Source organism: Rhinoraja longicauda, chromosome 16 (assembly GCF_053455715.1).
Source record: "Rhinoraja longicauda isolate Sanriku21f chromosome 16, sRhiLon1.1, whole genome shotgun sequence".
Classification (NCBI taxonomy): Eukaryota; Metazoa; Chordata; class Chondrichthyes; order Rajiformes; family Arhynchobatidae; genus Rhinoraja; species Rhinoraja longicauda.
In genome coordinates, this window is record NC_135968.1 from 25,928,438 (window position 1) to 25,955,591 (window position 27,154).

General features: G+C 41.5%; 1 protein-coding gene across 1 annotated transcript in view; it reads left to right on the forward strand.

Annotated features, from left to right (window-relative positions):
- The first annotated feature begins 3,958 nt into the window (after positions 1 to 3,958).
- LOC144601380 (GDNF family receptor alpha-1-like) overlaps positions 3,959 to 27,154 on the forward strand; it is a 177,529-nt gene continuing 154,333 nt past the window's right edge. Inside the window, exons 1-3 of the mRNA XM_078413450.1 lie at positions 3,959 to 4,474; positions 4,996 to 5,295; positions 5,403 to 5,498. Coding sequence (XP_078269576.1) covers positions 4,435 to 4,474; positions 4,996 to 5,295; positions 5,403 to 5,498 — 436 coding nt within the window. The 5' untranslated portion in view covers positions 3,959 to 4,434. The remainder of the gene's footprint in view (positions 4,475 to 4,995; positions 5,296 to 5,402; positions 5,499 to 27,154) is intronic.

Sequence of the window (27,154 nt, forward strand, 5' to 3'; positions counted from 1 at the left end):
TGAATCATCACTTAGATGTCAATTTTCAAAATGCTCCTTTCTCAACTCTAATGGTGCTTCAATCCTTATTTGTGCCTTTGGTGTTTCTAGACAATCATTCTATTGAAGTCTTGACCAGATTCCTCAATTTTACTGGTTGGTAAACCAGAAGCCATCTAAAACTTTTTTACTGACCTCAGTCATTGAGTCATGAAATTGTATGGCACAAAAGCAGGCCCTTTGGCCCACGACATCCATACCAACTCATTTGCCAGATACACAAATCCCATTTGTCCGCATTAGGACCATATCCTTCCAAGCCTTCTCTGTCTGAAGCCACTTGGAGTAATTGTGTGGGATTCCACCGCTCCTTAAGCAGTATATTCCAGATAACAACCACTCCCTGTATAAAGAAATTACCACTCAGATCTTCTTTGAAATTCCTACCTCTCACTGTAAACCTGAGCCCTCTTGTTTTTGATACCCTGCCATGGGGAATAGATTCTATCTACCCTCTCTACGCCTCACATGATCATATTTACTTTTGTTTTGTCACCCCTCAGCATCCTTTACTCCAGGCAAATTAAGCCTGGTCCTATCAAATCTCTAACTAATCTCATAACTAAAGTTATCCAACCTAGACAACAACCCCATAAATCTCCAGTGCATTCACATCCTTCCTATTGTATGGTGACCAGAAGTGCACATGATACTCCAAGTGTAGCATTATTAGTGTTTTGTAAAATTGAAACTTGTATTCTGTGCCTCAATCTATGGAAGCTAGCATGCCATTTGCCTTCTTTGCTACCGCATCTACCTGTGTTGCCACTTTCAGGGAGCTATATACCCGAGCTCTCTGTTCATAAACATTTCTTAAAGCCATCTCATTTATTGTGAACATCCTGGCCCTATTTGATATTCCAAAGTGAATCATCTCATATTTATCAGGATTAAATTCCATCTGCCAATGCTTCGTCCAACTTACCATCTGATCTGTGTGCTGCTGTGGACACCTTCTTCACAATCCACAACACCACCTATATCCTTGTTACCTGCTTTTAAAAGTACTAATCATTCCTCCTATATTCACGTGTAAATCATTAATATATATAACAAACAGCTAAGGTTGTAGCAGCGATCCCTGTGGTACACCACTAGCCACAGACTTCCAATCAGAAAAATATGCTTCCTCACCATCTCCTATAGTCAAGTCACATTTGAATCCAATTAGCCAGCTTGCTGCAGATCCCATGTGGCTTAATCTTTTGGACCAGGCTTCCATGAAGGACCTTGCCAATTAAAAGTCCAAACTGACAACATCTAACGCCTTCATCAATTTCCTTGGATACCTCAAAAAATCAATCAAATTAGTGACATGTTTTTTCTCTTATGAAGCTATATTGACTTTCTCTAATTAAGTTCCCGTCTTTCCGAATGAACATCAATGCTGTCCCTTAAAAGTTTTCCCGTAATTTCCTTACCACTGACTTAAGGCGCACTGGGGTTAGTTTCCTAACTTATCCCTGCTGCTCTTCCTAAATAAAAGAACAACAATAGCTGGATGCACAAGAGACTGCAGATGCTGAAATTTGTACATTTTTTAGCCAAATGAAAAGAGGAGCTGGAGGAACTCAGCAGCAGGAGGGAGATGGACAGCATTTGTGGAGGGATATTGACAGTCTAGATGAAGAGCCTCAGTCAGAAACATCAACTGTTCATTTCCCTATACAGATGCTGCCTGACCCGTTGAGTTCCTCCAGCTGCTCATTTTTAATTACAACTAGACCAAGTGGACCTGTTGGGCCCAAACCACGCCTGCATTGATGCAGCTTCCTCTCCGCGCCAGTCCCAGGCCTTGGCCTCCACCTCCACCTCCACCAACGCCCGGCGCACCGCCCGGCTGCTGCTGCTGCCTTTCCCCTTGGCCCACCTCAGGCTCACGGTTACCCGGTTACGTCCAGGCCCAAGCTCCGGCTGCTTCCCCGGCACCAGGCCTGGCTATCCCGCTCCCAAGAGACAGGCCGCCGAGCCCTGCTCAACAGGCCCCAACTGCGCAGGCGCAGACGCGTTTGTTCTGCGCATGCGCGGATGCGGTGGCCATCTTACGTAAGTACCAGATCAACGGCGCCCCAACTGCGCATGCGCGATGTTTTAAACTTTAAACTGTGAATAACTTTCAAAACATAACACCGATTTCAATGAAACGTCTTCCATAGGACCACGGGTCGATGGTGAGTAAGGTGGGCCTAAAATTGTTGCGCTATCGTGTACCGTTTTGGCTGTAGTTCAGGAACAAGTGAACAAACGAGAGTTTTAGTATATAGAAGATAGTTGTCTTGTATTTCACATCAAATCTTATGCATACCATTGCCTCTCTGATTGTTGATCTGCATTGGGTTTTGGTTAAGTGTTAAAATTATGATGTTAAAATGATGTTGACTGTTGAAATGTGTTGATGTTAAAATTCTGCTTTTTAAAATACATCCCTAGTTTGAAATTGATGCATTGTCCCATCTTTGTCTCTCCTTGCAGCCACCAGCCATGGGATCCTCTAAAATACCAGATCTTTTCTAGTTCTGGCTTCTTGCACATCCCTGGATCATTCTTTTCCTGGTCATATCTACAATTGGCAATGTCCTAACCTCTCCCTAAATCTCTGGCCCATGGTCTCTACTATTTTAAGATGCTATGTAAAACCAAGCACTGTATTTTCACCAGGCTTTCTGATCACAATTTCTAACCCCTCCATAGTGGTCAATGTCTGTTTTCTCACAAACAGGTCAAGCTCCTTGGAGGATTACTTGCTCCAGTTCGTTGCTGTTGAGTTGAGAGATTTGTCGCCTCCAAGGCTGGTGAATCTTTGGATTTCTCTGTCCTATGGGTTTGTGAATCCTGAACAGTTGAGTGTAATTATAACTGGAGATCTGTATGTTTATGAAGACTAAGGGAACAAACTATAAAGGGAGAAGGTGGATTTAATGTAGAGCTTCAGCTATGATCGTATTGAATGGCAAAATGGGTTCGTGGGCCATGTGACCCGCTCCCGTGGCAGTTTCTGCTGTACTTGGATTTGGATTATTTCTATCATTTTTTTTTCTGCATGTCTGTTTGTCTTCAGCTTTCCTCTTTCACTTCGCCCAGCGTAGAATTCAGGAAGGCGCAGAAATGTAACGTGAAATAGTGTTGATGAATTCTGTAGCAGATGTACAACCCGTTTACTGCAAAATAGTAGGTGTCGAAAATAGCCATAGAACGATGACGTTACCAACTTTTCAGGTGCTCCTCGTGCGGCCCAAGCGCGGTCCTCTCCTGATATTTTACCAGATGAAGTGCAGTATAATCTTGCCTCTGGCTTCGTCTACCAATAAGAGTTGAAGTGCTGAGGAAATTAATTGCTATCAAAGGGTACGCCAAATTCCTGTAGCAATGTTTGTAACAAGGATTCCAGACCAGCCTTTGTAAGGGTTACAACTTATTTTACCACTGCTAGACATGTGATTGTATTAAGCAGATTGTTCCCCAAACTACATTGGACACGCAAGAAAATGCAACAAAGCGCCCGGCAGATTGAAAAACGGATATGGATTTTATTGCTATTTTTCAAATCACCACATGTGAGGGACGAGGAGCTATCACTGAGATCAGCATTGGAATCTTTCGATCCTAGTCAGCAGGCGACAAAATGGGTTTAAAATGCTTCCTGCGATTATTATTTCCGTACTTTTAATCTTTGATATCTTTCGGCAATGCGCCCAATATTAAGCAATCGATCTCTATCTCGGTAAGATTATGAGCTGGGCAACAGTTATGAGCCCTCACCGCAGTTCCATATCGACCTTTATGATACAGCGTCTTCGTCAAACAAAAATTAGAAACATTTGACTGCGTATCATTCTGTAATACCAGGTCACGTAATTGTCCCATAGCGAGCGAGATAAAGTACGGGGAGGGATGGGGGGTGGGGTGTTGTGGAAAATAAACGGTGCGTAGGAAAGTAAGTGGCTGAATGCTGGATCGGAGTTGGAGGAAGCTGCAGACGTTTGTTTTAAGGGAAACTGCTAGCGGTGTTAGTGTGCATGTGCTAGATTCATCATACACATTAAGACGAGGGTAAGCGGTGGATTGAGCAAGGTACTGAATTGATGGACTGCCTCGATTTTTGATAGCACTTTCAGGCTATCTTGGCGGATGAGTTGATGCTGTTGGCGATACAACATGTAAAAAGCAACGTTACAGATCGTGGACGCAGATTTTCCTACAAACGTTCAACTGCTGTGAATAAAAGCGAAAAGCTTTGCTCGCTGGTTAAAGGGGTTCGTGCCCGAAACTAAATGGATCTGAACTGGAGTAATTTGCATCTCTGGGTCGTTCTGAACGTTGGACTGTCAAAGTGCTGAACCTACTTAATGAAACAAAGCTGTTCATATTTGATGTGCTAAAAGCAACTGAATCGCAATGGTTTCTACAGCCTTGTATTTCGTTCTGCCCATAATAGGTAAGATGCACAATTCTGTCGATCGTTCAGCGCATTCTTTATCTCAGTGTAGTTCTACCTAAACAAAAACTTAACAGGAAAGTACGTTTTGTCTTGAGCTCCTTTTGGCACATTTGTAACAACTTAACATTACCAGTCCAATAAAGGACGCCCGAGCTCCAACACTTAATTACACTGTTTAATCCGGATCTACGTGAATTACACGTGCCTTATTCTATTATCTAAAACCTAAATATCAGATTTCTTTTTTTCGGAAATAATAAATGTCATGTTGTTATAGTGATCAGAATGTATTACATCTTTAAATGTAGTTTTTTCTATATTAATTCCCTGATTGTTACAGGATCTGGAATAATGTCTTCGGTTGTGTGTCTCGCGTTAACGGTCTAGATTGGTAAACTACCTGCATTGTGTGTGTTTATCGATTTGGCATTACATTCCATGGAGATCATGAAACCTTTTAAAGTAATGCGGACTTATTTTTGCTTTGCCTGTCCCGCCCCCTCCCCTCTCCCCTCCAGACGCCGTAGTTCGGAGTGCAGGTGTGGACACTATCGCTGTTATTAATCGTGTTGACTGCGTAAAGGCTAATGAACTGTGTACCAGTGATCCAGCCTGCAGCAGCAAGTATCGTACGCTTAGGCAATGCCTGGCCGGCAGCGCCAGCATGGTTACCGGACCCGAAGCCAAGAATGAGTGCATTAGCGCCATGGAGGGAGTACAGAAAAGCCCACTGTACAACTGCAGGTGTAAAAGGGGCATGAAAAATGAGAAGCGGTGTCTTCGAATTTACTGGAGCATTCATCAACGTTTCATGCATGGTATGATACATGGTTTAAAAGCCCCTCACATTAGCACGCTTAACAACTTTTCTAAAGATTTACACGTTTAATAATACTAAGTTAATTATGATTGTACGTCCTGACAGGGTTTACGATTACTGGTCATGATCTGGTCGGTTCTCCCTATGAGCCATTGAACAATAGACTTTCGGACATATTCAGGGCAGCATCCATCATCTCAGGTAAGTTTCAGAGTCGCATGCGACTTGCACCAACTTTATGTATAACGGCGATTAACTGACCACATTTAAAATGCGGCGTATAAACCCCATTTTCCAAAATATATCACAGATGTATATGTTGCCTAATGAGCTGTACACGCTTTGTGATGGATGTCGCACCTGTTTTCGAGCTTCCACGGTAACCTTATTTCAGTGCAAAGCTTTTCTTCACCGATCAAACTGATGCGATTTCTTGGCCAACTCTGCGTTGTTCCTACACTTGAAGCGGCAATTTACCGCAAAACATCAGAATATTAAAAATAATTGCGAAATTTAAAGAATAAGCGTACATAAAGGTAGGTGTGCTTTAATGCCGATCTCTTTTCAGAAGCTATCTTCAACGAGACTTCCACCGATTTAACGGAAAGATTGTGCTGTGCAAAATAAACCATATCTTTAAGTTTGGGTACAGATCGCAATGGGTTAGATCACTTTGATCCATTGGTGAATTATAAATTCCCTTTTCAAATTGACCTGATTATTAGTTTTGCAAGAAGAAAATGAAACCAATGTTTATTTCAAACTTTTGCAAGGAGGAACTACAAATGTTGGTTTAAACCGAAGACACGTTTCTTTGATTATTATTGCTTTTTGCATATCTTCCAATAATTTCGCCTTAAGACCGTCTATCTCTCGTTCCCGTTTCTCCTGACTGTCTGAAGAAGGGTCTCGACCCGAAACGTCACCTATTAATTTTCTCCAGATATGCTGCCTGACCCTCTTAGTTTCTCAAGCCTTTTGTGCCTGTCTTCTTTATTTCAAACTTGTTGGGTAGATATCATTGTAATAGTGAGAACTGGAATACCGTTATGAAAGAGGAATTCGGCGGGTCGTTTGCCTTTTCACTCCAACGTTTCTCATCTGCCTGTAGATGGCAGTCTCGCGCCCTCTTAAAGGTTTTGCCTGTCATCGAAAATCTGATAAAGCCTTCGCTATTATTTGCCAGCTGTGTAACAAAGGTTTGGCGAATATCGTGTCAAATATCTGGCTACCACAGGGTAGGTAGATCTCTATTGAGATGTACAGCGTCTACCCTATTCCCCTTTCATTTCCACCGACATTACTCTTCATTTTACTTTATGTCCGCCCAGTTGTCTTTTAGACAGTACCATCCATCTACACAGTTTCTAAACTAGTTCACAGTCATAGATACTGCACGGAAATGGGCCATTCGGCCCATCGAGTCCGTGCGGGCCATCAACCCAGTTTCGCCAATCTTACATTAATCACATTTTTTAATCCTCCTCGCATCATCCCCTCAAATCCCACAACTCACCTATGCACTCACCTTTATAATCACCTATATACCCTCATAAGTACCTGGGTGTTTACCTCAACAATAAACTTGACTGAAGGTGGAAATTCTAAGCACCTATTGGTGAATTGGAAAGAATGGTGTTTAAATAAATTAATGTTGCTAAACTCATTTGAATTGCAAAAATGTTACAGTAATTACACAGAACACTTTTCACCTTTAAGGAAGAGAATTATATGTGGCACAATCCTTTTGCATTATTTAGTAGAAATAAATATCTAAAATGGGGTGGCAAAACTACTGCTTTGATACCAGCTTTGCCATTGTGGCCACATTATCAACTGTGTAGCTACACAACATTGCACTGGGTTGACACCAGCACCAAAGACATTCATATTTCAGTGGCAAGGCTACAGTAGAATATTTTAATAGTTTGGGCAACTTTGTTTTGCATTCCAATGGGTTGTGATGGTGATATCACTTCAGATTTAGTATAATTGTAAGGTTAGATTTAGTTAAAATTGGCAAACACTTGTAACTCATGTCATGACTGTCTTCAATACAACATAGAACTATCAGTACATAATTATCTTGGGGAATGTGGTACCACATACTTAGGGTTGTCAATTGTCCAAATAAAATAGTCCATGTATTTCAAAGTGAAATTTACCTAGATGTAAATCATTTTTAACTATCATCTATGTGTGATACTTAGTCATAGAGAGTCACACAGCATGGAAACAGGCCCTGTGGCCTAACATCTATGCCAACCAAGATGCCCCATTTTAGCTAGTCCCATGCCCTTACATTTGGTCTTTATCCCTCTAAACCTTTCCTATCCAAATGTAGTTACAGAACAAGCAGTACTGGGTTGTCATTATTCCAGCTTCCAAAAGTACAGGACAAAAGAGAAAGGAAGTGGTGAGGTAGCGTTAATCAAGTGCAGAATCATGTACTCTGATCCATGTACCTGCCCAAGTGTCTTTTAATTTATGTGTGAGAAAGAACAGCAGATGCTGTTTTAAATCACAGGTAGACACAAAATGCTGGAGTAACTCAGCGGTACAGGCAGAAGGGTCTCGAACCAAAATGTCACCCATTCCTTCTCCTCAGAGATGCTGTGTGGCCCGATGAGTTACTCTAGCATTTTGTGTCTACCCTGTCTTTTAATTTAACTTGATTCCACTTGGTATTGAATTGTGTATCACAGCATGACAATGCAATTAATTCTTGGTAACGTAGGTGTGGATTTTAATAGCTTTTTCAGGGAGAACCATTGATTATACCAAAATAATAAGTTACCAGTAATATTATATTGTGTAAGTCTTAAACAGTTAACTTTTAAAAAAAGCTTCTAGATTTATTCATTCAATTAGAACTTGGAACATAGAACAGTACAATAACATGACCTTTGGCCCAATTGAGGCTGTCAAAGCAGCCACAGCAAGACATAAAAACAACGTTTTTTCCACGAGTAGTAGTTCTACTCAATAATCAAAGTCTGTAGTCTCTTTTTTGCTCTGGCTTATTTTCACCCACATGTTTAGACCGTAATGTTGTATCCTTATTGTTTTGATATGTTTATGCTTTATTCTTAATTGTTAACTATGTTTGTGTTGTCATTTGTGAGCGGAGCACCAAGGCAAATTCCTTGTATATGCACATACTTGGCCAATAAACTTATTCATTCATTCATTCATGGTGTCCGTGCTGAAGATGATGCCAAGACCATCTCTTATCTACCTGCATACAATCCATAGACCTCCATCCATAGAACTGCTTATCCAAAAGCCCACTATGGTATCTGCCTCAACCACCAATCCAAACATCTTGTTCCAGGCACTCACCACCCTTTGTGTGTAAAAACAAAAGTTGCCCTGCGCATTTCCTTTAAACTTTTCCATCTCTCACTTTAAAGCTATGCCCTCTAGTAATTGATTTTTTTTCCATCCTGGGAAAAAGGTTCTGACTGTCTACACTGCCTATGCCTCTCATAATTGTATATACTTCTATCAGGTCTCCCTGTAACCTCCGGCATTCCAAAGAAAACAATCCTGAAGCCAATACAGGCAGGTTCTGGTAAAAGCTCCTCTGCATCCTTTCCAAAGCCTCCATATCCTTCCTCTAATGGGGTGACTAGAACGGTATGCAATACTCCAAATGCAACCTAAACCAAGTCCAATTAAGCAGTATCATGACTTCCTAACCCTTATACTCAATGCCCTGACCTATGAAAGCAAGTATACCATATGCCTTTTTTTACCACTCTATCTATTTGAGTTGCCACTTTCAGGGAGTTATGGACTTGGTCACCAAGATCCCTCTGTAACCTGTTCCAGCCAGGTTTCTGTCCTCATTAAATGTGAGCTCATCTAAATTACTAATTTTCTTATTGTAATTTGCATAAAGTTTTGTTCATTTTGTCATCGCTGCAAGCGTTGTCTGCAGTAGGACCTGGTTGGCAATGTCTCAAATTAAAATTCTCATTTGTTTGTTCAAATCTTTGTGTAGAATTCTTCTCTCGATCTATATAAGTTCCTATCACCCTATGTTGCAGTCAACTCTCCCCAACCTTGTCCCATCTTCACCCTTGCTCATATTCCCACGTGACCCCCAACTCTTACTAATATTTCTGAGTGCCCCAAATTCTCGACTCTTGTGGAACTTCTACTTTCGTAGGTTGGCCAATATCATTCTGAATTTTCCTCTCTGAACCTCTCCTACCTTCTATTCTTCTGTCACGGTGCTTCTAAAGAACTAATTCTGTAACCTGTTTGAATTCATTTTTGGAGCTTAGTCTTAAATTTTATTTGATAAAACTTTTATGAAGTGCCTTGAGCTCTTGCCTTGTAAAATATGCTGTTTAAATGCAAATTGTTTTTTGTTAGTTTGAATCCTTCTATCATGGGACCCAACTTCAGCATCAAGTATTCTCAGCTGAGGTAAAATAAGGGTACAGGAATCAAAGCAGACCCTTGAGCCTGTTTTGTCATTCTGTGATACCCTGATGATTCTGTAATCGGATTCTAAGGTTTCCCTTTTTCCTCATGTCTATTAAATGCTTTGGATAATGGAATTTTACCAGCCTCAGTTTTACATTTATCAATTGAGGTTGATCACTCCAGACGTAGACACCCCAAATGGTGGAGACGGCTCAAAGGGACAAATGAACCATTATTGCACCAATTTCTTACAAAAATGATTGCTTTAGCATCAAATGCTCCTCGAGAAGAATTCCAAAATAATTGCTTACTCATACATATCATCCCGTCTTAAGCAGCCATAAATGTTTGGATCTAATTTTCACTCATCCCTTAATACTAAATTTTTGAACCCATCCTTTCTGTTTTGTCAATTTCATTAATATCTTGAAACCCCAATAAGTTTGCTCCTTAATTGTCCTTAGTTCCAGAAATACAACCCCAGTTTATTCTTCATAATTTTAACCTTGGAGATAAAATATCTCACAAAGTCTATGACCAAGTCAGGAATTTAGATTTCCTAGACTTTTTGATTATTTTCTCAACCAATGCATGACATTTGCTCCACACGGAGATCAAAACTCTCTTGGGGTCTTCATTGCTTCAAATTTTGTTACTGTTTGGAAATTCCTTTGCTTTATCCCGTTTTAGGTCCAATGGTGTTGACTCCTAACTTTTCCCACAAAGAAACCCATTTGGCAGTTTTTGCCCATTTGCTTGGTCTATTCATTTTGTCGTATTTTAATGTTTACATCTGCATTATGTGCAATACTGCATGTCCATATGTTGTGGAAAACTTCAGTCTTATTAGCCAAATTGTTTATAAATACTTTGAGTAGCTGTGGGCTTAACATAGATCCTTGTGGGGCACCACAGGTAATCCTGGCAATTTGATTATTTTTCAATTGTGCCAATGGATTTGCAATTTGATCATCTATATACTAAAGCTCTCGTTTGTTATCTTGTTAGTGACTAAACTTCAGCCAAAACTGTACACAATTTTAGGCCCACCTTACTCACCACTGTCACTTTAGTGATAATGCCAGTAGTTTTATTGAAATCGGTATTATATTTTAAAAATTATTCACATTTTAAAGTTTAAAAGGAGGGGAGGGGGAGGGGAGGAGGGAGGAAGGGGGGAAGGGAGGGGGGGAGGGAGGAGTGGAGGAGAAGGGAGAGGGGGGGTTGAGGAGAGAGGGGAGGGGGGGGGGACAAGGTACTGAACCAATGCAGGAGAGGTTTGGGCCCAACGAGTCCACTTGGTCTAGTCTAATAATAAAAATGTGCAGCACAGATGGAGGCCAATTAATCCATACCTCTGGTGGTTAAAATAGTTCTTAAATTAATCTCACTTCCCATTTTAGATCCTTTGCCTCCTGTCAAATTTATATTATTTAAAGCTTTATACAATATTTATTATAGCTTATATTATACGTTATAGTATAATATATATGTCTGAAGAAGGGGTTCGACCCGAAATGTCACCCATTCCTTCTCTCCAGAAATGCTGCCTGTCCCGCTGAGTTACTGTCTTATTATATAATTCAAGCAAGTACTCTGTAAATGCGGTGAAAGTTTTTGCCTCCAGTACTCCTGCAGGCAATAAGATCCCTGCTACTCACTGTAGCCTTTCCACTAGATATTTTGTCTATCCACTGTTCTCTGTCCTCTCTTCGAAGGACAATAGGTCAATCCTGTTGGCCCAAGCATCAAATCCCATCTCTAACATCTGATGTCAGAGTAAAACATTCCCATCTGTATCTATATACTAAAACTCTTGTTTGTTTGTTTCTTTGTTCCTGAACTATAGCTAAAACTGTACACGATAGTTACAGTGAGATAGGCCCACCTTACTCACTGTCGTCCCTTTGGTGCTAATGGAAGAAGTTTCATTGAAATTGTTGTTATATTTTTACAGTTATTCACATTTTAAAGTTTAAGTCTATCTCCTAGGGAGGGGGGTGGGAGGGGGAGGAGGATAAGGGGGGTTGAGGGGGATGGAGTGGGGGGGAGGGGAGGGGAAAGGGGGAATGGAGGGAGAGGAGGAGGGAGGGGGGTAGAGGGGAGGGTGTGCACCAATGCAGGAGAGGTTTGGGTCGAACGGGTCCACTTGGTCAAGTATCAGCTAAATTCTTCTTTGAAAGCTGAATTTCATGCCCTATCCTAAACAATGTGCATCAGCTCTAAACCTCAGAAAATCACACCCTTTAGTGTTTTTTTTTTCATTATCCAGTGGCATACCTAAACCAGATTCTTTAGTGCCAAAACAGTATTGTTCAATATTGTGAAATGGATAATGATTATGTTAGATCTGCACAGCCAGTTGACTTTTGTGAATTGTTTCTATTTACCTTTGCTGGATTTGGGCTGTTGGCTCAAAGGTGGGTAGATGGCCGATGTATAATCTTAATTTCAATTTCCTAAAGGGATATATGTGTTTCTTTTCAATGAAAGTTGCATAGTAACTAAATATTATTTATTTACAAAACAGGATCTTTAAATTGTATTTCTGTAGTTTATTCATAATTTGCAGATGTTGTATGTTAATACAACTGGCAGTGTATCTCCTCCAGTAAAAATCTTGAAAGAGTGAATTGTGGAGATTAAAGAGGAGATTAAATAGATACCAAGTAATACATTCTTGGACAAGCCAAAAAAGAACAACGGTTTTATGGTAGCGTTTGGAATACTGATAGCTGCTGCACATGCAGAGAAGTAGCTAGTGACAGATGTTATGATCTCGATCAAACTATTGCTAGGTTTAAATCAAATTTCAAAGTCTATAAAATATAAAGTTTAACTGGATTTTTAAAAAAGTATGTACTTTTTTAATGCAAATATTGTTCATCATGGTGAGGAATATAGTGTTGACAAAAGAAAATACTGTATCACATCTCGGATCCTCATTCACAGCAAAGTTCTCTGACTAACATAATAACAGTTTATGTTAAGAGTTCATACCCTTTGGTATCTAAGGTTGAGAAAGCAAAAACTCATTTCACTTTGAACCTATTCAAAAAGGCATACATTTCTTTTTTTCCCCTGTCTCAATCTCAAAGCCTTGTACTTTATTTTCCCTCTTGTTCATTATTCACTCAACATTATTGATTCTTCATTTCGGTACTGTATTAGTAATCCTGGAGGATCACACATAAGATGTTGTTCATGTGCAAGCCTTGACTATGCTTGTCAATAACTTATTTAACTGTGGAGGTGATCAGAGGTGAGCATGCTTCTGTCTTCACTTGTTCACTTTCAGCAGTTGTGCAGGAGTAAGCTGATTTTGTTTATGAAGCGACTCCTGTCTAACTCAATGGCATGATGCAAACAATAGCCTTCCAACGAAGGTCAAAGTGAAGCTGGCATTTTTTTTCTGAGTTGTGTGGCAGTCCACACTAATCCATTGATGAGATGAATTCACCTTAAAGGCAAAATAACTATATGGAATCTGCAAGTTATTCAGTGGACTTCTACATTTAATTTGAAATGTTTATGGCTGTATGTTCTTAATTTCTCTTTAAGTTTTACCACATAATGAATACATCTCTCAGGTAGTGTACCAGCAGTGGTTGAATGGCTGTACAGTCTGCACTGAGGCTTCTGAAGTTAATTTGGGGCATCTCAAGAAAGCTCTGTGACAGTTCTAATTTGTTTAGGAATTAAAACTGCAGATTCTGGAGTAAATCAAAGGTAGACACAAAATGCTTGGAGTAACTCAGCGGGTCAGGCAGCATCTCGGGAGTGAAGGAATGGGTGACGTTTCGGGTCGAGACTAATTTGTTCCTTCACCTCACTGGAATGCACTCAATGTTTGCTCAGTATCTCCCCATAACTTGGGTAATATTCAGAAGCCACACAATGGAGTTGCAGTTGCATATTCTGCCCCATCTATTCATTGTACCCTGAAATAATGCTCCCAAAATGTTGTGCTATCATAATTATGATGAATATATCTGTGTCTGTTAATTTAATCATTGCCAGCAAGTACTTGACAGTCTTACCTCCATAATTCATTGCTCTTACAGTGTGAATAATGTAATATATGAGGACGCAATAAAAGGTTATTCACAAAAAACTAATTTCTTTTCTATTTCATGTCATTTTGGATATCATTCAAAACATAGATAATCGTAGGATTGATAGTCACCTACTTGTGGACTATCACACATTGAAGACTTCAAAATGTGCAAAAACTAGAAAATTACCAGCATTGCTTGGAAGATGTTCAGCAATTATTTAGCTGAAGGTATTTCTGTAGCTATTCCAGATTAAAACACACCCACTCAACCCACCACTGATTCCATCCATGTAAAAAGAGGCCACTGAATAAATTAAGACCCATACATTGTGGTTTGCAGTTGGAATTAGTTAGTAATTACAATGATTTGACTTATTCTTAGCTAAGTAAGGATACCTGAGGTTATAAAAGATGACATTTCCAGTCTTTGACATAGTTTTAAATGTCATGCATTACAATCCTGAAATAAGTGAAATTAGCAGTGTATTTATTCACATCATGACATAAACTTTTAAGCTGCTACATTGCCATAAAAAGACTTGAATGAAAATGGCAGAGGTCAGTTTGCATACAAGCAATTTGAGTAGTTCTGTGATATTATCTGTGAATAATTCAAAAGGTATTTTTCAAGCAATTCATTTCACACCCACTAAATTACTTTACCCTTATCTATTAAATAGGTGCTACAACTAAATGAACATTATTGCACTGTATTGTATTGTTAAAGATTATGGAAGTCCAAGTGATACATCACTTGGAGTGGCACATTGAAGAGTTGCTGCCTTAGTGCTATAGACCCGGGTTCGATCTTGACATTGGGTGCTGTCTGCAGAGTTTGTACATTGTCCTCGTAATTGCGTTAATTTTCTCTGGGTGCTCCGGTTTCCTCCCACAGTCCAAAGACATGTAGGTTTGTAAGTTAATTTGCTTCTGTAAATTGTCCCTAGTTTGCAGGATAGAACATGTGTATGGGTGATCATTGGTTGGAGCGGACTGGGAGGGGACAAGGGCCCGTTTCCACACTGTATCTCTAAACAAACAACCAGCTTGCTTTAATCTTGGTATCTGGTCCCTGGACTATATTATTTTTGTAAACATTATACCTATCTTATTTTCATTGTATTTTGATTTTTGCCTTTCTATAGCCATTATTTTCTGGTGACTATATTTTTAAGCTATATAAATGACATCAATTAAAGGTTTTTTTTATCATTAATTGACTCTGGGTCTCTAATTTGATGTCACTGTGTCCCCAGCACTCCATTGATCACTATTGTAAAATATGGCATGTATACTGTTTGCTTCTGTCTCCAATTGCAAAACCAGTGCTCAAACATGTTACTTAGTGATTAGATCACAAAATGGTATGGTTCTTCAAAGATGAACGAAGTAAAGAATTGCCATTCGATAGGTGGAGATTCAGCATATATTGGATGAAGCCTGCACAAAATCTCACATTTTCTGTCCATGATATTTTATCCAGAAAATGGGAATACAGATTTTCCTGAGATGCATTCCCAGCATGGGTTGAGAATTTAAAAGCAAAAAAAAATCTCCGGATGGTACCTTATGATTACTTGTGAAGATGTTTCAAACATTAGGCCAAATGGAACTGCATTCAGCCCTCCAGCCAAAAGGTCTTTGCTCATACACCCTCGCCTAAGCTGGATATAGAATAGATGACTGAACCACCCCTGCAACGGCGAGATATGGCAAGGTATAGCAAGGCCTTAACAGTGAGTGAGAGTTAAGTAACTCACCAGTGGGTTCCACCTCCACAGCAGTCTGATAACATTTGACAGGAGGCGAGGCAGGGGTGGAGACATTTTAAGAATAATAAGTGTTATTTAATTAATTACGTCTTACTTTTTAATAAATGAATAAAATTCGGACATATGGAATTAATGTAAATAAGTGCATTTTGTCATAAGTTCGGTGGCATGTAAGACTGTTTCCATGATGTGTGGCTCTATGATTCTTTTAAAATAATTTAGTTTTGTAAAGTGAATTTATCCTACCTGCCTCTTCCCACCCAACCCACGGGGTTGGTAATCCCCAGTGAAAGAGTCACTCTTCCTATGCTAGGTCTGGCTTATTTGTGATTGGAGATGTATATTCCCTAGTTTAAGTCACACAGAATGTCTCAGAATTATTGCGAGTGTGTTTAATTCTGGGACTGTTTGAGTGTACTGGTTCTCTTAGGAACCACAGGCCACAGCCAACTCAGTTTGTCCCATTACAATAACAGACAATTATAGAGCATATACCATCATTAATACCAAGATACCCAATCAACTGGCGTGGATTTTCTTTTGTTGGTGGTAAGGGAAGCATAATGGCCAGAAGGGCTCATTGCCTTTTAAATAGTCCCATGAGATTTTTAAGAGCTCATGCAGATGGTAGTATCTGAGGCATTGTGTGACTCTAACAACACCTCAAGTCTAGTCCATATGTGTAATGCAGGAGGTAACCACAATTGTCTGTTTCAGTAGTAATCGTTCAACCAGCTCATTCAAGAGTTACTTAGTTTATCCTACATAAGTACCTTTTCCATAGTTTATCATCAATCGGATCCAATGTTTCTAATTCAACTTTTTATTTTTCTTTGCAGAGCTATGAGAATCCAGAGCAAATGATTTTGGCCCAATTTAAAATATAATCTGATGCTTTGGTAATTTTGTTTAAACTCATAAATTACTTACGTGTTAAATGTAGATTTCAGAATATTATACTGTGCATCAGGCAGTGTTTAACATTGAAAGGGATAGGTAGGCAGCTTATGAGAGTCAGGTTTCCACATTATTGTACTTAGCTTGGATGGCAATTCAGAAGAGAACACCAATGAGATTCTGTGCCTGTGCAATGCATACAAGTACAGAGTATTTTGAAGGTCAAATGTCTTACCATCTGACCTTTCTCCCTGCTTTAAGATTCATCACTGTCTTGCGACAGATCTATATCATTCTGAGCCGATTGGCTAAATTGATGTCATTTGATGCAACTAGCTCTGCTCCATTTATTTAAATGGGGTTACTGACCTTCATTAAAAGAGTACATTTTTCTTTCTTGTTATCCGACCATGTGTTAATTTTTTGATTAATGAACATAAATATCTGTACGCTGTGCCTGGCTCGATTGTAATCATGTTTAGTTTTTCCAGTGACTGGTTAGCACACAACCAAAGCTTTCCACTGTACCACGATGCACATGACAATAAACTAAACTAATCTAAACAAAACATAGTTTTACTGTTTTTAATGTTTTAATTATTTAAATGTACTTTAACTATGTTCATACATTTATGACCATTAGAAATATTCAGACATAGTTGAAAAGACTTTTTTGCAACACGAGCTGTCAAAATGCCACTAGGATATTTGTCTCCATTCTCTGAAAGCTCCACTTGTCGCTGAACTGTATCCATAAAAAAAAGATTCTTAGATTACTAACTTCTGGGCCTTTAGAGTGTAAGTTAAAGACAATCCTACATACAGCAAAGAATGGCTGTTGCCATTCATTGTCTTTCCTGATTGTTGCCATTATCGCTGCATTGGTTCAGTATCCAAAAATGGAGAAATTCACCTTTGATTAGAGGAGTTAAACACTGTGGATTTATTACACTATCTGTGTATATATATAATTAACTCCGCATTATACAAAAGGACACAAAGTGCTGGAGTAGCTCAGCAGGTCAGGCAGCATCTCTGATGGGTGACGTTTCAGATCGAGACCCTGTTTCTATCCTTTTTTGCAATTTATTGAACGGTAATTTAGAGTTAACAGTAAGCCATCCAAGTTTGCTCTTGACTTCTGGAATAAATCTGAACAACCCGGGCGATCCTAACAGCAACAGATCCTGTGGCCCTGCACATCAGGAAGGTCTGTGCTGTATTAGGATCAGGTGGGGTGCAACCAACGACAAAAGGTTGACAGCATTGAAGGCATGGCCTCTGACACAACCCGAACTGTCAAAGATTGACATCTGGAAGCTCATTGCTAATGCAGAGCCACAAATGTGCCATATAGCAGAGGCAGCCTGTACTAGCTTGCATCAGAAATTCAGTTCCGGTGACTTCTTTATGTGACTTTAAATATTGTTACTTTACTACATCTAGTTCCCTTCTGCAAATGTGTTAAGAAGGAACTGCAGATGCTGGTTTAAACCGAAGATAGATACAAAAAGCTGGAGTAACTCAGCGAGACAGGCATCATCTCTAGAGAGAAGGAATGGGTGAAGTTCCGGGTTGAGACCAACCCAAAACGTCACCCATTCCTTCTCTCCAGAGATGCTGCCTGTCCTGCTGAGATACTCAGCTTTTTGTGTCTACCCATATGCAAATCATTGCCTTCAGTTACCTTAGTTGCTGTACAACAGATTCTAATTGTTCATTTCCATAAGTTTACTAAGCCATCTGTGTGTATAGATATTAAATATAATCTTCATGTTAGTGAATCTTTCTCCATAATGACATAATTAAAATAGAATTGAGTGTTATTACAGAGATACATATGTTAACAGACTTTGACAATAAGAGCACAATTAATCCGTGATGTGCTTCAGTTGGTAATAAATGAAAAAAAGTATCAAGCGTAATCTCGATACACCACTCTATTGCAAATTCAGTTTAATAGAAATCTGAGGAATTAATCAAATCAGCAAATAATAGCTTAAAAATATTTGAAAAATAATAGTGACTTGTGTTATTTCAGAATTATCTGAGTGTATTTCTGACCATGTGTGCCCAATTTGCTCAAACAAGCCAATTCGGACTAGAAAATCATGTGGGGTGCAACCAACCATTCATCGGTATGACTATATGGCAAATGAAATTCCTCGCAAGTTGCAAAACATAGTTGGCTAATAAAGTATGATTATGATTATTATTATTATGACTCCATAATAGTAGTTTATTATAAGATGACAAAGCTTTCATTTATTTAATGCACTAAATCAGAAACTGTTTGGTCATACAGCACAGAAACGGGTCCTTTGGCCACCATATGCATGCCTACTATCAGGTATACTAATTCAATTTTCCTGTCTTGGCAATTCAAGTGCTTGCACAGGTATCTTAGATGTTCTGAGAGGATCTGCCCCCTGAATCTCTTCTGGCAGTGTTTCAAATTCCAGCCATTTTCTGGATACAAAATTATTTCCTTGGATCCCATCAAAATCCCATCAAAATGTTTCACTCTTTACCTCAAATCTGTGCCCTATAGTGCCCTATAGTTTTAGATACCACTGCAATGAGGAAACGTTTCTCTCCCAAAAGGTGAATCCAATTGTATCTTCACTTGTTTCTCGATGAAGTCCACCAGGTCAGGAAATCTAGCTCGATGTCCATACTTTTCCTGTAGCTCACATGCCTTATCCCTCCACTTGCCTCTGAACTTGTGCAGTTTTAGAAGGATAGTCTTCATATTGGAAGCGACATTCATTTCCTGCATATAGGTGAGATGTTCCATTGCATTGTAACAACCTCTAAGGAGCAGTGAGAGCGCTTGCAATGCTTTCACATCCTCTGATCTGATCACTGATCAGGCCAATGCCTTGACCAGTGACAATCTTATGTTCATTACCGAAATGCTTTAAGCAGGTTCTTTGCCTTTGGATAGCCCTGGCCCTGGTAAGTGTTGACAGCTGCAGACTAAGTCTTTTGCTTGACCTTTTGTATATTGCTCCAGAAAAGGTAGCATTATCATTAGTATAAGAAAATAACTGCAGATGCTGGTACAAATCGATTTATTCACAAAATGCTGGAGTAACTCAGCAGGTCAGGCAGCATCTCGGGAGAGAAGGAATGGGTGACGTTTCGGGTCGAGACCCTTCTTCAGACTGATGTCAGGGGGGCAGGAAAAAGGAAGGATATAGGTGGAGGCAGGAAGATAGAGGGAGATCTGGGAAGGAGGAGGGGAAGGGAGGGACAGAGGAGCTATCTGAAGTTGGAGAAGTCGACGTTCATACCACCGGGCTGCAAACTGCCCAGGCAAAATATGAGGTGCTGCTCCTCCAATTTCCGGCGGGCCTCACTATGGCACTGGAGGAGGCCCATGACAGAGAGGTCAGACTGGGAATGGGAGGGGGAGTTAAAGTGCTGGGCCACCGGGAGATCAGTTTTGTTAATGCGGACCGAGCGCAGGAGTTCAGCGAAGCGATCGCCGAGCCTGCGCTTGGTTTCGTCGATATAAATAAGTTGACATCTAGAGCAGCGGATGCAATAGATGAGGTTGGAGGAGGTGCAGGTGAACCTCTGTTCTCACCTGGAAAGACTGTTTGGGTCCTTTGATGGAGTTGAGGGGGGAGGTAAAGGGACAGGTGTTGCATCTCGTGCGGTTGCAGGGGAAAGTGCCCGGGGTTGGGGTGGTTTGGGTAGGAAGGGACGAGTGGACCAGGGAGTTACGGAGGGAACGGTCTCTGCGGAACGCAGAGAGGGGAGGGGATGGGAAGATATGGCCAGTGGTGGGGTCCCGTTGTAGGTGACGGAAATGTTGGTGGATGATATGTTGGATCCGCTGGCTGGTGGGGTGGAAGGTGAGGACGAGGGGGATCCTGTCCTTGTTGCGAGTGGAGGGAGGGGGAGCAAGAGCGGAGCTGCGGGATGTGGAAGAGACCCTAGTGAGACCCTCATCTATAATGGAGGAGGGGAAGCCCTGTTTTCTGAAGAACGAGGACATCTCGGAAGCCCTAGTGTGAAACACCTCATCCCGGGTGCAGACTTTTTGCAGGGGACCGGGTGGGAAGAAGTGTAGTCCAGATAGCTGTGCGAGTCGGTGGGTTTGTAGTAAATGTCCGTCACTAGTCTGTCTCCTGTGATGGAGATGGTGAGGTCCAGAAACGGGAGGGAGATGTCAGAGATAGTCCAGATATATTTAAGGGCAGGATGGAAATTGGAGGTGAAGTGTATGAAGTCAGTGAGTTCTGCATGGGTGCAAGAGGTAGCACCAATGCAGTCGTCGATGTAGCGGAGGTAGAGTTCGGGGATGGGGCCAGTGTACGTCTGGAACAGGGATTGTTCGACGTACCCGACAAAGAGGCAGGCGTAGCTAGGGCCCATGCGAGTGCCCATAGCTACGCCTCTGGTTTGGAGGAAGTGGGAGGAGTCAAAGGAGAAGTTGTTGAGGGTAAGAACCAGCTCTGCTAGGCGGAGGAGAGTGTTGGTCGATGGGGATTGGCTGGTTCTATGGTCGAAGAAGAAACGGAGGGCTTCGAGACCATCCTTGTGGGGGATGGAAGTGTAGAGTGACTGGACAAAACTGTTATTAGTCTTTTTTTCCACTCCTCTCTCAAATGCCATGATGAAAATTTCATGCTACAAAGGATCACCATCATAAGCAGGAATGTCTCTTGGTGGTAGAATAGAAGAAAGATTTTGTTGAGCCAGAAGAACAGTGATATCATTTTGCCTCTGGATTAGGTAATAAATATTAACTTGGCTTCCATCATAATGCGAACATGCCCTTTTGCTCATGTCTTTGCCTTTTACCTTTGAAGAGGGTATTGAGTTAGATGGGTCCTATCATGAGCTCTAGCAGATGATCCCATTGTTTTTTTTGGTCTAACAACCTGTTGCACTTGATCAGGCAAGTATTCAGCTACTTGTTCTCTAATTTAGCTAATGTTTCCTTTTGAGCAGTTTCTCTTCTCAAATAAGAGTTCATCGGATCAAATGCTCTCGAGCTGCTTCTTGATTTCATAGCATCAAGTACATTGAGTCTTGTCTTGGTTGTTGCCAGTTCAGCATCTAGCTCCAGTCGTTCCTTCCGTCTTCTCAGCTGTTCCTTTTGTCTCTTCTGTTCTTCCTCCAATTGTTCTTCTCGTGCCTCAATCTCATGCCTGCCTTTCATGTAGGCAACCTGTTCTTCAAGAACGGCCATATCTGCCTGAGCTTTCAAACGAGCAGAGAACGTTAAAGATGAACATGATGAAGAACGAGATTTGAGGCTCAATTTAGATTTTGAGACATTTGAACACTGTCATCAGGTCCAATGATATCTAAGTTTACACCACTCTGTTGTGTGGCACTCCCAGCAATGGAGTGTGTAGTTTGCTGACCAACCTTGTATAACCATGTCCTCGTACCTTGTGTAAACTCGATGAAAGTTTCCACTGCTAGGTGAATCCACTGATTTTGCTTTTCAAGTTCATCTTCAGGCAATGATAACTGTACCAATGCCTCGTAATCTTCTTTGATTTCATCATGGAGCTGGTTTAATTTAATCAAGTTGAATTATACTTCATTTACATTTTCACTCGATTTCATGAGCTCTTTTATGGCTTCCATTAACTTGTCAGCTTGTCTATATCTTTTGTTTTTCTTCATCTGGTGCTTCTCAAAGCGATTCCCAGCCTTTGGCAGTGAGTTTGACAATGCTCTTTTCCTTTTCAGAATCTTTTCTGATGTTGCCACCTTGTGGCTGAACATCAAATCTAACCACAGACATACTTGTACGTGGCTATCCCTTTAAGACGCGTTGACGTAAAATCGTATCTTCACAAGAATTCAAAACAAACTGATATCTTGCGATTCTCAAGGTCACTTCTTTGTTCCCAGCATTCCTGGTTTCCAGCAGCCGTTTTTCAATACAGCTGATATACAGCTTTTCCAATAAAGTTTAATGCTCTACTCACTTTTCCAGCGCGATCTTTCAAAGTTTCCAATCTCCATTAGTCAGATTAGCGCAGGTAGCTATCCTGTCCAGTCTGTGGGATTCGGTTCAGGCTTGCAAAATAAAACAATCCTTGTTCCGTCCAGTCGATTCACAAGCTCCAGTCTCACTCATAGAGCCAATTCTGACTTGTAATCACTCATAGAGGACAGTTCTTACTTTAAATGGCTCTTTAGAGGCAGTTCTTACTTGTAATCACTCATAGAGGGTAGTTCTTACTTTATTATGATGGCAACTTCAATCCTTTCCAATAAAGTCCTTTCCGATTGCCATTACTTCACAGGGAGTGGGAGTGAATTTGACGCAAACCAACAAAGAGATTTTCCAAACGTATTTTCAGTTTAATTAGTCGTTTATTGAAGTAGTAGTACAAACAGGTTTGTATCTTCCCAAGCTTTCAGCTCTCATCGTAGGTCTGGTAAGAACTGTATCTTGCCATACTCCGTGTGTCTGACCCCCCCCCCGTCTCTGCATCTCCAGATTTACTCCTTAATTCTGGCTCCTCCCAGTCCATATATGTATTCATCTCACGATAACCCCCAAGTGTCCAAAATAATACAGCAAGATATCTAGACAAAATAATATAATATGCTAAAACAGCCAGCACTAACACAAATGGCTCCTGCACCCAGCTTTATCTAGTCTCTCCTCGTAATTGAAGTACGTCATCCCAGGCAATATCTTGGTGAATCTCTGCTCCCATACAGTGCAATCAAATCCAGTGATATGACGATCAGAACTGCATGCAGTATAGTTGTGACCTAACGAACCATTATGGTACATTTGTCTCTCTGCTCTTATATTCTGTGCCCAGGGCTTTGAAAGCAAGTTCTGTATGCCTTCTTAACCTTATTATTTACCTGTTTTGCCACTTTCAAAGATATTTGGTCTTGTATATCACGGTCCACATACTCTACAATACTCTTAAGGGTCTACCATTCTTAAGTATGTCCTAGCCTTATTCATCTTTCTAAAATGCATCGCTCAGCATAATTGAATTATGTCTGCCCGTTTTATTACTTATCAATATAGTTCTATATCTTAAGAATGCCTGTCACTATCAACAATACCACCCATTTCCATGTCACCTAATTTACTTTGGTAATCCTACACTTTCATCGAAATTGTTAATGAATAAATAACACACTGTAAAGGTCCCAGCAGCAATGCCTATGGTGCACCATTAGTTACATGATACCAATAACTGAAGCTACTGTACATTCCAACATTACCTTCTGCATTCTATTAACAAACCAATCCTGTATTCAATGTGCTAACTTGATTTTGATTCCTAAATATTATACTAATCTCCCATGTGGGACAATGTTAACAGCCTTACTGAAGTCGATTTAGACAATCTCAACCACACTGTCCTCATCAATATACTTTGTCATCTCTTTGAAAAATTCAATCAAATTGGTCAGACGCAATCTCCCCCTAACAAAGCCACTCTGACTATCTTTGATCAATACCAGCCTTTCCAAGTGTAGGTAAATCCTGTCCCTCAGAGATTGTACAGATCCCACCTTCCTCAAAAATAGTCCAGTGATCAGAAATCTAAAGGGTTCTTCCCCTCTCGCCCAGTCAGGGCCAGATTAACATAGTAGCAAAAGTAGCATTTGCTATGGGCCCCGCGATTTCGAGGGCCTTGCGCTGTGTTGTGCCCGCCGTTCCCAACCACCGTGGTTAGAATGTGTTTCCAACGCTGCGGTTAGAATGTGTTGGCGGCGGGGCTGCGCAGACCAATGAGCAGCTAGCGCATCACTGCCCAACCGCCAACCCTCAACCCCCCCACCTCCCTCCCCCCCCCCCCCCCCCTCCCAGGGGTGCAGTGCTGCTGGAGCTCTAGTTTGAAGAAAGGTCCCGATCCGAAACATCACCCATTTCTTCACTCCAGAGATCCTGCTGAGTTTCTCCAGCATTCTGTGTCTATCTTCGGTGTAAATCAGCATCTGCAGCTTCATCCGACACACAATGTCCCGATGGGCCGCAGCTGTGGACTGGGAACGCGGCCGGAGGCCTTTATTGTTACTCTGCGGACTCGATGCCTCCCAGATCGCCGCCTAGAAGCCCGGGTTGGGGCCCGGCTGGGGCCTCATGGGTAGAAGCCCGGGTCGGGCGAAGCGGCCGACGGAGCCCTGTCATGGGTCAACACCACAGAGGCGTGAAGTGGGAAGTTGACAGCGGTGAGACCTCGCGAGGATGGGACCGTGGTGGTAGCAATACCTCATGGGTCGACCTATGGTCAGTGGTTAATGAGAGCATGGAGGACCGCCGTGAGGGAGGGAGAGTAAGAACAATGGAGGACCTGGCTTGGGCGTTCGCTGTGGGGGAGGGGGGCACAAAAGGAGGAGCCGCCGTGCTATGTAACTTTGTCATTTTGTGTACACTGATTCAAATTTGAGATTGAAATGCATTAAAAGCTAAGATGCTTGAAATATGAAATAAAAATATAACAAAAGCTGGAAACACCCAATTGGACAGGCAATATAATAAGAGAAACGTTTAGCCGCTGTAGGCCCCAACAATGTAGGCCCGGACAGTGTAGGCTAACTAGGGTTGCCAACTGTCCCATATTAGCCGGGACATCCTGTATTTTGGGCTAAATTGGCTTGTCCCGCACGGGACCGCACATGTCCCGTATTAGCCCGGTGGGGGGGGGGGGAGGGGGCGCTGTAGGCCCGGACGCCACCTAATGGAGGTTGCATAGCAGCCCGCATCCTAGCCTGGGCGGCCGCCATTGGTTATTCTGGGGTGGGGGTGGAAAGGAAGAGTCCTGTCCCGTCCCGGTGCGGGGATGTTCAGTGCGGTGGGTAGACGGCGGCAGCTCTCCCACTGACGGCCCTCGGGGGGCCAGAGCATGTTGCTGTGCCAATGCCGCTGGACTCTGGGCAGCGTGGGAAGCCGGTGAGCCGGCCGGGGAGAGGAGGGGGGACGGGGGAGAGGAGGGGGGACGGGGGAGCCGAGGGCAGGCCCAGCGCCAGGCCTAGTCCTCGGCCTCCACCTTCACGAACGCCCGGCCTCACTGCTGCTGCTGCCACCGCTTTTCCCCTTGGCTCACCTCAGGCTCATGGTTAGCCGGTTATGTGCAGGCCCTGGGTCCGGTTGCTTCCCCCGGCACCAGGCCTGGCTCTCCTGCAGTTAGGGAGCCTGCAAACCCGCCGACAAGAGACAAACGCCTCATGGAGGTCCAGCCAGTAGATGGATGACATTTTGGGTCGAGACACTTCGGAAGGGTAGGAAAAAAAAACTGCACATGCTGGTTTAAATCGAAGGAAGACACAAAATGCTGGAGTAACTCAGCAGGTCATGCAGCATCTCTGGAGAGAAGGAATGGGTGATGTTTCGGGTCGAGACCTTCTCCCTTTGGAAAGGTCTCGACTCGAAACATCACCCATTCCTTCTCTCCCGAGCGTAGCAACCCGCCTCCCAGCCCCGGGCGGCCTCCATTGGTGGAGCGGGCGCACGTGGCTGCTGGCTGGGTGAGGTCACCTTGTTCCGTATTTAGGGTCCCTTTATAACATAACTTAATCCGTCCCTGCGCCCATATGTTCTTTACCATCTTTACTATACCATCTGATTTATCTACAGTATTCTAAGATTACGTTTTTAGAGATCCTGCTCTTTAATCTGATACTTAGCTTCCTCATTCTTTCTTCCAGTGTCATTAGTTGCGATGTAAACCATGACCTCTGGCTGTTTACCCTCCCCCTTTATTATGCCAAGGACAAGGATGTCAACCTTGTCCCTGGCAACACACGGTCCTGGATTTATGTCCATGCTGCAGACCTGCCTGTCCATTCCCCTCTCTATTGATTTTTTAAATTGTTTAGCAAAGGGAACCAATGCTCTCCCTTGAGATGTTGATTTGAAGCAGAAACCAGTTTCAATATTGGAAAATTTTGAATCAGCATACATTAGTGAGGGTTGTGATGTAGGCAGATCGTGTGTTTTCACTCTGTAAATGGTGAATACGATGAAAATGATACCCCGTTAAATTTCTAATCATTATGGTTAAATACAGCTAGGAGGAAGAATTTTATTTTTGGTGAACCCTTCCTGTGAAAATTTAACAGTGCACAGCTTGGCAGAGTTTTCATTATCATGAAACTATTACCATCTGAAATCATATTAAAGTAAATATGCCCAAAGCAAGAATAAATTTTATTTAATAGTAAATGCTGCTACAATCCTCTGAACAGGTACTTTCATTTATTTGATAATGCTTCAAGAACTCTCACCCAGAATATTAGTTATTATTTTTTTCTTTATATAATATATTATATTCAAGCACATAATGGTCAGGAACAAATGAAGGCTTTGGACATGTATGTAATTTCTACTGAAATGTATTCACTTTGCTGTAGTTCTGTGCAATTTACATTTTCAATATTCAATATTTTTTACTTAGTTTTTATTTAAGTGCTGGTTTTGGCTTCAAGTGCCATTTTATGGTACTTCTTTTATTTCAGCAAACAATATATTTAAAATATGAGAAATACAAATGAAAGCTGATCAACTAAGATCAAATTAAAGGCGCCAAGTTCAAGCTAAGTGTACAATGTAATATTGATTTTGTATCTGGTAATCCCATCCTTGATGGCAGAGACATCAGTTACATTAATTGAAGGAGATGAAATAATAGACACTCCCAAGCCAATTATTTCTTAAAGGAAAAGGGTCATCTTTATTTTCA